The sequence below is a fragment of the Felis catus genome, chromosome A3 (assembly GCF_018350175.1).
Source record: "Felis catus isolate Fca126 chromosome A3, F.catus_Fca126_mat1.0, whole genome shotgun sequence".
In the NCBI taxonomy this organism is placed as follows: Eukaryota; Metazoa; Chordata; class Mammalia; order Carnivora; family Felidae; genus Felis; species Felis catus.
The window spans coordinates 15267151-15278438 of NC_058370.1; the positions used below are offsets into that span (position 1 = coordinate 15267151).

The window sequence follows — 11288 nt, forward strand, 5'->3', positions numbered from 1 at the left end:
TGAGCATTTTTTCATGTGTCAGTTGGCCATCTGGATGTCTTCTTGGAGAAGTGTCTATTCATGTCTTTTGCCCATTTTTTCACTGGATTATTTGTTTTTCGGGTGTTGAGTTTGAGAAGTTCTTTAAAGATTTTGAATACTAACCCTTTATCTGATATGTCGTTTGCAAATATTTTTTCCCATTCCGTTGGTTGCCTTTTAGTTTCGCTGCTTGTTTCCTTTGCTGTGCAGAAGTTTTTTATTTTGATGAGGTCTCAGTAGTTCATTTTTGCTTTTGTTTCCCTTGCCTCTGGAGACGTGTTGAGTAAGATGTTGCTGCAGCCAAGATCAAAGAGGTTTTTGCCTGCTTTCTCCTCGAGGATTTTGATGGATTCCTGTCTTACATTTAGGTCTTTCATCCATTTTGAATTTATTTTTGTGTATGCTGTAAGAAAAGTGGTCCAGGTTCATTTTTCTGCATGTCGCTGCCCAGTTTTCCCAGCACCACTTGCTGAAGAGACTGTCTTTATTCCATTGGATATTCTTTCCTGCTTTGTCAAAGATTAGTTGGCCATATGTTTGTGGGTCCACTTCTGGGTTCTCCATTCTGTTCCATTGATCTGAGTGTCTGTTTTTGTGCCAGTACCATACTGTCTTGATGATTAGCTTTGTAATACAGCTTGAAGTCTGGGATTGTGATGCCTACTGCTTTGGTTTTTTTTTTTCAAGATTGCTTTGGCTATTCGGGGTCTTTTCTGGTTCCATACAAATTTTAGGATTGTTTGTTCCAGCCCTGTGAAGAATGCTGGTGTTATTTTGAAAGGTATTGCATTGAATATGTAGATTGCTTTGGTTAATATTGACATTTTAACAATATTTGTTCTTCCTATCCAGGAGCATGGAATCTTTTTCCATTTTTTTTGTGTCTTCTTCAATTTCTTTCATAAGCTTTCTATAGTTTTCAGTGTAGAAAAAATTAAAAATATTTTTAATAGAAATTGAAAATAAAAATAAACTTTTTTTCCCTTTCTGTATTCAAGAAAAAGAAATGAAACGACAAAGGGGGAAAAAAAAGAAAAGTGAATAGATGGACCTGTGAGCAGACTGAAAAACGATTGAAATTACTTCGTTTTCCCCTAGAAGTCAAACTATGAAGCGCTTTATTGTCTGTAAACTAAGCAGGTGGAGAGATTTGTGTTCCTGAAGCGCGAGGTTGTCCCCGTGGGTGGGGCTTAGTGTAATGGCTCCGTTCTCCACTAGATGGCGCTGCTCAGCTTACTGGTGTGAATTGTTGTGGCGCCTGTAGGTGTGTACACGCATGCGTGGGAGCAGTGAAAATGGCGTCACCCAGCTACCCAGTCTCCAGTGTTGTAACTCTGTTCTGCCGGACCCCCAATTGCACACTGGTCCTTTGTCTCAGCTTCCATCCACTCCCCGCTTTTACACAGTCCTGACCAAGTCCCAGGCAGCACCTCTCTCCTGAGTTTTCTCTCAGATGTGGCCGTGTTTCCCGACCCCTTACTTCTGAAGGGCTGCGGCTTTGACCCATCCTGCCCCTCTGCGAAAGGGTCTCACCGAGCAGTGGCCGGGTGCCAGTGGCACCCAGGAACGTTGGCGGGACCGTGCTGCTGCCGAAGCCCAGAGACCCGGCCGGGTGCCAGCCTGCCCTAGAAAGAGTTCACGTGATCGTGTAGCAGCAGTGCTTCAGGGATTATGGAAAATCACAACACGCATTTGGCACCAGGCTTCACCCCCAGCGACCTTATTCCAGCACCAGCGAATGTGGTTGTTCACCCGGGTCCACTGGGGCACACGGCCTCTACCAGATGTCCTCCAGAGAGGGAAATCGCCTCTCCCCTGTGGCCCGAAGACCCCCGGACTTCGCTCTGCTCCTGGGGATTCACCCTTCTCACCAGAGCACCACCAGGTATCAAGCTGCAGAGTTTCAGACTCTGCGCCCCCCCCGTTTATAGTCTTAATGGAATTTAAACCCTCTCCTTTCTCTTTTCTTCCTTTTTAGTTCAGTCCCTGCAGCTGTTTCCACTTTTCCACTTTCTCTCCAGCTGCTTTTGGGGGGGTGCTTTCCTACATTCTCCCCCCCCCCCACCCCGTCTCCGTCCTCTCTCCACAAGCAAAAAACAGCTCCCTGCCCTCAGCGGCTTCTCTCTCCCCCAGTTCATCTCTCTGCGCTGCGTACCTGCTGAGTTCTGTGGTTCAGGTTGTGCACATTGTTGTGTTAATCCTCAATTCAGTTTTCTAGGTGTGCAGAATGGTTTAGTGTTGATCTGGTTGTATTTCATGGATGCGAGACACACAAAAAAACCTTCCATGGTGTTCCCAGGTTTTTTATATATGGCTTTAATTATGTTGAGGTGGTGTTCTACTCCTAGTTTGTTTTTATTATGAAAGGCTGTTGAGATTTGTTGAGTGATTTTTCTGCATCAATTGAGATGATCATGTGGGTTTTTTTTTTCCCTTCCATTCTTTTAATGTGGTATATTATGTCAATCATTTTTCATATATTAAAGTATTCTTGCATTTCAGGAATAAATTTAACTTGATCATGAGTGATGTATAATCCTTTTAGTACACTGCTTAATTCAGTTTGATATTATTTTGTTGAGGTCCAGAACTTCTCTTTGGTGGAGGTTTTTGCTGAGATTTTTGATTCAGTTTTTCAGATTAGTTATAGGTAAGGGACCTGGGTGGCTCAGTCGGTTGAGCATCTGACTTCGGCTCAGGTCATGATCTTGAGGTTCATGAATTTGAGCCCTGTGTTGGGCTCCATGCTGACAGCTCAGAGCCTGGAGTCTGCTTTGGATTCTGTGTCTCCCTCTCTCTCTGCCCCTCCCTCACTTGTGCTCAGTCTCTCTCTCTCTGTCTCTCAAGAGAAACTGGGGACTTGACCATCTGGCATACATGGCTCTAGACTCACTTCCTTTTAAATCCTGTGCCTGGCACTTACTAGCTGTGTGGCCTTGGGCAAGTTGCTTAACTCTTCTGTGCCTCAGCTAAACTCATAGTGTCATTGAAAGTATGTATTAATTAATACATGTTACATATCTGACACATAGTCAATTTGCTCTTAAACTGAATGATTCTCAACACTTCATTGGGCGAGTGTTTCATTTGTTTACTTAACAAACAAACATAGACTCTATGCCAGACTTTGGCTCTAAGTGCTTAACACATAATCACTCCTGGAGCCTTCACAACAACCTTATTGGTTGGAAAGTGCTATTATCATCCCCATTAGCAAAGGAGGAAATTAGGGTGCAGAGAAGATTAGTGACTTGCCCAAGTAAGTGGAAGCTAGTATTTGGATCCAGATAAAGTCTGTGTGTGTGTGTGTGTGTGTGTGTGTGTACAAATGTATGTATTTATGAGAGTGGGCGCAAGTGAGCGAGAGAGAGAGAGAGAGAGAGGGAAGCGGAGCTCACCCAAAGAGGGGCTTAAGTCTGTGTTTTAAATTTCTATGTTATGTGGACTTTTGCAAGCTCTCTTGGCAGACCTCTCTCTTCTCATCAGCACAAAAGTCACAAGACATTGGTGATAAAGTAATGTAGGCTGATCCTAGCAATGGAGAAATTAATATCAAAGATGGATGAGGCTTTACAAAAATCTTCACATAGATGCTACAGAAAATTAGATACATAGATCCTCTCCCACCTCCACAATCACCCAGCCTTCCAGAAATGTGTGTGTTGGTGGAGTGCAGGAGGCTCCTGCAATTCCACAGTGATCTGCTTCTGTCTATGCTACCTGCAGCAAAAAGAAAGGGAAAAAGAAAGTACCACTTGAATAGGAATTCAGTCATAATGTTCTAAATGTACCCAACTTATGGCTTGGGGCAGAACTCCCAGATCTGTCACAGCCAGAACGATAATTACATTCTGAGTGTTTGAAATCTATTCTGCTCATCGTCTGCCCTGTGCAGGGGCTCTGGCATTCCCAGAGACCAGGAGGAAGAGCCACCAGTCAAATAGCTATGAGCTTCCAACTCGAACATCTTCAGAGGTAGGTAGAGGTCAGAGTCTTGGGGCTAGAATTGGAAACTTGCAAACACTTTTGTTTGTGGTTTGGTTGGATGAGTTCCCTGTCTAAATCATGCCTCCAGATCACGCCAACCCTATGTCTATATGGAAGAAATTATTGTCCTTTTTGTTCAAATGGAGAAACTAAGAGAGAGAAAGATGACGTGGATAGACACTGTGTCCCTTCATGCATGATACCCTGACAAGGATACTATGTATTGATTATGTAATATTCCCACTGAGCATGTATAACCTGAGTCTAATCATAAGAAATTTCAGACAAAGCCCAAAATGAGGAATGTTCAACTAAAAGAAAAGCTATTCAAAAATTTCAATGTTGTATAAGACAAAGGACATTACTGGGTGAATTTGTAAAATGGAATACTGATAGTAGCTTAGATAAGTGTATAAAAGTATATTTTGTCAATGTTAAATTTAATGAAATTGATAATTGTACTATGATCACTCACCAGAACTAATTACAAAAAGGTCAAATAGTTAAAAAAAAAAAAAGACCACAATAAAGTCAACAAGGTCAATGTTTACTCTTCTGAAGAAGAAAAGAGAGTCTGAGCTTAATAGTCAAAATAGCGGCCATTTATTTTGTGCATTCCATGTGCCAGACCCTATGCCTGGTACTTTCTATACTCAACATTTGCAATGTGGATTATAATATCACCTCCATGTTACAGGTAGGGAAACTGAGGCTCTGAGAAGTTAGGTGGTAGGCCAATTTCAAAATTTCAATTAAGCTCAATGCGTTGGGGTCAGGTTTCAAGCCCAGGTCTCTCTGATTCCAATGCGCATGTTTTGTTCTCTGTCTTATATGATATTGACAGTCTTCAGTGTGGTAACAAGTGGGAGGGAATTTCCCTTTTATGGTGAGACAAGATGAGCATCCTATTTGCAGAATAAACCAATTTTAATGGAGAAGAAAACTGGCAACAACTATGTAGGGTTCGTAATAGGCAGTACCCTTTACTCAGGACTTCTGGAGCTAGACATTTGTGCTCTGAAGCTAATACTGGATTTAACTGAATTTCAGTTGCAATATTCCTACTGACACTTTTTCCTAATGAAGAGAAATTTTCAGATATTACAAATTTTCAGATACCTTATGATCAATGGGGAAGTATGAATGCTATATGTAACTAGAATATTGGGAAAATATTCAGAGAGTGTTATTGATAGTATGGTGAAAAGCTTGTCCTTTGTCTCATTTAAATTTATTTATAAAAGCTACTTTTTTTCCCTACCTCCCTGTGAGACCTTGGGTGTAGAACTTGACTTTTCTAGACTTTAGAATATATAAAAAGAGTCTGAGCCCATGCAATAGTCAAAATACTAAAACTGAATTGAAATTGTGGCTTCCCCCACACCAAGAAACCTGCAACTGGGGAAGAGAGTGGACAGTTTCCTCTTCTCCTGCAGCTGGCTAAGTGCCATTTTGGGGGTGGGAGGAGAGAGAGGAGGAGAGGGGGTCTGGCAGAGAGGATTGTGCCTTTGTGCTTTGTGCTTTCTGGGCTTAGTATTGCTTAAAGTTTACTCTATTGTGGGTGGTTTCAAGGATTCTTTGAGTTTTCCCCCCACCCCAACTGATGCAAGTTTCTCACCTGTGGTTCTCTTGATATGGTGGAATCTACCTCCTTTCTGATACCTTTCCCAGGCCCTAGGCATCTGGCTACTCACTTTCTACTTCTTTATGCTGAGGTCCCCTGGCCTTCCCAGGCAGCCCGCCTGACATTAAGCTAGTGCAAACCTACGCTGGCTTTCTTCCATATGTTGCCTTATCAAATGCCATAGCACAAGCTGTAGTCTCTTGCTTGTGGCCATAGGTCATTTCAGCCAGTGTCCTACCCTTTGTTTCTCTGGTGTGACTCAGACACCTGCTACTATGTCTCCACAAAACCTTGGGGGTGCATAAAAAGCTCTATGGGAGGTATTCTTAAAGCCTTTCTGGTGACTTGGAATTAAAAGAGCACAGCAGTTGGGGCACCTGGGTGACTCCCCTCAGTTAAGTGTCTGACTCTTGATTTCAGATCAGGTCATGATCTCACAGTTCTTGATTTTGAGCCCTGCATTGGGCTCTGTGCTGACAGTGCGAAGCCTGCTTAAGATTCTCTCTCTTTCCCTTTCTCTCTCTACCCCCTCATCTCTCTCTTTCTCTCAAGGTAAATAAACTTTAAAAAAGAAAATAAAAGAACACAGCATTCTTTAAAAATGAGAGAGAAAAATGGCCAAAAAGTGGTTGGTGACTCTTAAAACTCTGACTTTTTTAAAGGTAGAAAATGACTAGGAATTTGACATATTTTTTTGCAGGTGATTTTTTTTTTTAAATTTTTCAACGTTTTTTATTTTATTTTTGGGACAGAGAGAGACAGAGCATGAACGGGGGAGGGGCAGAGAGAGAGGGAGACACAGAATCGGAAACAGGTTCCAGGCTCTGAGCCATCAGCCCAGAGCCTGACGCGGGGCTCGAACTCCCGGACCGCGAGATCGTGACCTGGCTGAAGTCGGACGCTTAACCGACTGCGCCACCCAGGTGCCCCTGCAGGTGATTTTTGAGCACATCTTCTTGAAAGTACAAGTTGATTGGTCTCACATGCTCACTTTAGGGTCTCTCTGAAGGTCTGGGCCAAAACTTTAATTTTAATACCAAGTTACACATTTTTAAATAAAAAGTCAAGATATATAAATAAATAATATATACATATATCATATATATATTTAAGATATATATATATATATATATATATGACATATATATATATATATATATATATATATATATATATATATAAAGTCAAGCCAGATAGCCTGATTTCAGCTTTATGTGCACATATAAAAGATAGAATAACATACACCAATATAGTGGGGTTACTAGAAATATTTCATTGTCTTCTTTTATGTTTTAAGAATTTTGTAAGCTGGATCTAAATTATCTTCTAATCAAGGGAAGGCAGCACATTTTTAAAAACACATTTTCAAAATAATTTTTTTTTTCTGCAAAAGGAAAGCATGAAGTGTGAGATGGAGGGAAACTTTTTAGCAAAGCCAATGTTCAGCTTAGGTGTGTGCCTTTTGCCGAGTGGGTAGAGGCAAGGAGGAATGAGTAGACAAAGAGTAAAGAAATTCTATGAGCACGTCTTCTTGCTTCACAACTCTGTTTATACTTCTTGGTCTCCAGCAGCAACTGGAAAGGGGAAAACATCCTGACAGTATATATTCAGACACATACGGTCAGCATCATGAAGCTCTGGATGCCTCAACTCATGACATTCCTCTGTATGGTGCTACTGTCTGTGCTGGGAGTGATAAAAGAAAAACACAGCTGTAGGTGACTAGGCTGGGCTGGGGAGTCAAAGGGGTGGGGGGTACTGTGCTTGTTCCTGGATAAGTGAAGGGGTATTGTGTCTGGCACATCTGACTCAGGACTCAGGACCTTCCCTGGAACACCTAGTGGAGATTCAGAGACTTTCTTACGCACAGAGTCCAAGAAGTGTCCAAGTTGAGGTCCTTTGATGCTTCCTCTCCAACCTTGAAAGTGGCAATGGGTACCTGTCACCTTTTATGTACATTTCATATGTTATAAGGATATAATATTTTCCCATGTCAGGCTACCATAATTTCTTGTACTTCCAGAAGCTCTGTGTCTTCGCTTGTGTGTACTTTAATGAGTCCCATATGGGGATTTCTTAATATATACACTTAGTTTCAGTGGCAGGATCTTTCTGAATATGAAAAGATAGAGAAGAGACCTGAGATGGGGCCCTAGTGGGGCAAAGTTGGGGGCCATGTGATGAGAAAATGGAATCAGTCGAGGGTACCAAGAAAATTGAGTGAGAGAGAGAATTTGGTGAGAAGCTGTTCTTAAAGGTGGAGTCAGCAAGGAAGAGAAGAAAAAGAGAAAGAATTTGTTGCTTACTCTCCCTGGTCTGGCTTCCCACACTAGGAATTAAGTATGGTAATAAGGCTAGAGGCTACCTTGGGCCCCTCCTGTTACAGAAATGTAGATTTTTATAGGACGACACATGAACATGGGGAGTATGAGGAATCCTGTCTCCAGGATGCTTGATGAGGGCCCAGAGGTCTGTGGGAGCAGAGAAGGCAGAGATCTGTGAAGACATAATGAGGAAGCTCAGCAGGGGGATTTTCTCATAAGGCAGATGGATAGTCAGGCGGGGCTTGGTGGGGCTTTGATTCTAGGAGGGGCTGTTAAGCTCATGAAGGACTTCTCTTCCCACCTTGGCTATGTAGCCCCTGTGAGCCTCTTCCCATCTCATCTCAATTACAGGGGCTGAAATGTTACTTGAGGAGTGCTGGGGACAGCCAAATGTCCTTGAATGCACCAAGAAGTGTTCTGGAACCTTTAAATGTATAAACAAAAATTACACATGCTGCTGGACCTATTGTGGAAACATCTGCTGGAAAAATAAAGTGAGTTGGGAGGTGTGTTTGGGCATGGATCTTCACTGATTCTCAGATGCTGTTATTCATAAACAGAAGACCGAAGCACCCTAAATCCTAGGCACAAAAATAGTGGAAGACAATGTACCCTAAACCTGGACAGCAGTTCACTGGCAAATAAACCAAGATACCAGGTTGGGGCATATTGTTCATTATGTAATCAATGCCTATGTTGTTCTCATTATATTGCTCAGTTGTTTGCTCTTTTCCTGATTTTTGTCCAAATTTCTAACCATTGCCTCTATAGTCAGACCTTTCTATGAGCCCTTTTGGCTCAGCCAGGCCCCAAATCTCTATGTTTCTCTGTTCAATGAACCAAACCCACCTCCCCACCTCAGAAGTGGACTTTTTATTGTTACAAAAAGTACTCCTGTCCCAGGGTCTGCCATAGATGGGTAATATTAAGCTTGGGAATGAATGCTTGTTCCTCAGAGTTCCCTAACCTCTGAGTATATAACCTTTCTGTCTTACAGGAAATCTTTGAAAGACATCTAAAACCGTAATCTCCCAGCTGGACACCAGTCTGTTCTCACTGAGGGCTGGGCAGGAGCAAATCCTTGACAAATAAACTCATTTATCAACAGTGGCTTTTAGCTTTTTCAACTCCATTTCACTACTTTTTTTTTTAACTTTATTTTTTATTTTTTAAAATTTACATCCAAATTAGTTAGCATATAGTGAAGCAATGATTTCAGGAGTAGATTCCTTAATGCCCCTTACCCATTTAGCCCATCGCCCCAACAGATCTCAATGCCTGGCCTTCCTGGGCCCTCTCCATTGTCTGCAGCCAGGAACCTGTATCCCTTGTAAGTCATGGCTTGGGCGAAGCTACCCCCATAGAATCTACACTCTGAGAACTCAGCAAAGTCTGAGACATCCTGCAGACCCTCTCACTCCCCAGGATTTGCAGGGTCCAGAGAAGAAGATGACCTGTCACTTTCCCCCCTCTCTCCTGTGCCTGTCACTGTGTCCAGGACCCCTGCCCTTTCCCAGAAAATACCACTTGCGCTATTTCCCTTCCGCTGCCACCATCCCGGTCCCTCTGATGAGAACTTCGACTTGACTGTGTACACCCCAAAACTTACTTTCCCAGGGCCCTTTCTTTCTGTACCCATTCCCATCAATATTATTGGATGTTTACAGGTCACAGAAGTACAGAAATCCAAGAATAATTGTTTGGTTTCCCCAAGTGATTCTCAGCCCTGATGTACCTTTCACTACTGAGTGTACTGTTTAGTGTCTGGGTACTTGGGATGGAGAGTCAAAAGACAGTTTCCCCCTCCACCCCCATCAGTGTTCCTGGTGCTGCATAAAGGGGACAGAGGGCTATCGTTTGGGAAGACCCAGAATCTTCATAGTGCTGTGGTCAGAGTGATGAGGGACCATAAGGCAGGCTGAGGGCCAAACACAAGCTAGCATTACCCCCCACCCCCAGGTGGGATATGAGATATTCCTCAGACACTCCTAACTGCACAAACACAAAGGAAAGGACAGAAAACAAATGACTAACTGATAAAGATCACAGTCATACAGGACATGGGTCTCCATCAGTTTACAAATATCTTAGTAAATTAAAATTTAAATAAATTTTAAAAATTTAGCAAATTTATCAATAGCCTAGTCTCTAGAAACCTATAGACCCAGTTTCCTGGAGTCCCTAATATCACCCTCCCCTCCATAGTGATGTGGGGAAGGATTAAAGGCAAGGAGGAAATGGCAGGTAAAATTAAATTTCTTTATAACCTGCAGCCCATCGACAAGTACTTGAGGCAAATATAGAGTAGAACATTTCTCCAGGAACATTTGTCCTAGAAGGCCCTGCCACCTTAATGCTTTGCTAGAAGGAAAAACAACCTTAGCTTGACAATAGCTAGGCCTCCAGTAATCTGTGAGTCTTTAGCTTATGAAAGTCTCTTTGGAAACTTCCCTTTTGACTTTACCTCCCCCAAGTGCATGGTTCTACACAACCCCAGTGAAGCTCTTCCTGCCCACTGGTCCTGTTCCCGTGCTTTAATAAAATCACCTTTTTGCACCAAAGACATCTTCAAGAATTCTTTCTTGGCTGTCAGCTCCAGACCCCACGAACCCCACCATCACCCCAAACCTCATCAAGAGCAGAATGTGCTGAAAGGCTCCAATTCCCAGGTCTCCCTCAGAAGGGACACAGCCCCTCCTGGCTCCCTTCCCTCCCCACCCCCTTAGTCCATCACCTATTCTGCATCCTGTTCAGTTTACAGTGCCCTCCCTGGGCCTGTAGCAGCAGCACAGAGAGGAGAAGGATGGGCAGCAGAGCCTGGGTTGGCATGACTCTGGCCAGAAAGGAGAGCTCTCAGTCTGCCACAGGCTTCTCTGGAGAGCTGGGTGGTTATCCTGGGCCCTTCCTGCTTCCACTGGCCAAGTAAGGGGCCTTTTCCCCCATCCCCTATGCCTGTACCTGACCATGGCCTGTTCTCTGGGACTTGGGCTTCTGCAGACAAGTCCTCCTCTCACGTGACTAAACCCCTCCCTTGCAAACAATTATTTTCTACTTTAATTATAGTGCCTTAGAGCTCAGAGTTATCCAAAGCACAAAGACTCAGGGGCTCAGGGCTGGGCTTTGTTTTGACCCTTAGGGATAAGAAGGACTTGGAACTGGAACTGGAACTGGATTGAGTGAGGGTGGTTATTCCTTCATGACAAAAGAGGTAGAGAAGAACAAAAGGTTAGGGACCCTCAAAGGAAGGATCAGGGAAGGAAAGCATTTGCCTCTTGGATATCCAGGATATTACAGGGGAGGAAAGCAATTTTTCCTCTACCCTTCTGGGTTCT

General features: G+C 43.1%; 1 protein-coding gene across 8 annotated transcripts in view; it reads left to right on the forward strand.

Moving 5' to 3' along the window:
- The window catches only part of WFDC11 (WAP four-disulfide core domain 11), a 76014-nt gene extending 66948 nt beyond the window's left edge, over window positions 1-9066 (forward strand). For 3 of the 8 annotated variants that reach the window (XM_045053544.1, XM_045053542.1, XM_045053543.1), the window contains 4 exons: window positions 3917-3996; window positions 7201-7346; window positions 8308-8450; window positions 8954-9066. In XM_045053544.1, the coding sequence (XP_044909479.1) occupies window positions 3917-3996; window positions 7201-7346; window positions 8308-8450; window positions 8954-8983 (399 nt within the window). In that variant the 3' untranslated portion in view covers window positions 8984-9066. Of the gene's footprint in view, window positions 1-1019; window positions 1907-3916; window positions 3997-7200; window positions 7347-8307; window positions 8451-8953 lie in introns of all 8 variants that reach the window. The other 5 variants (XM_023251195.2, XM_023251196.2, XM_045053545.1 and 2 more) reach the window with 5 other exon arrangements.
- The last annotated feature ends 2222 nt before the right edge of the window (window positions 9067-11288 follow it).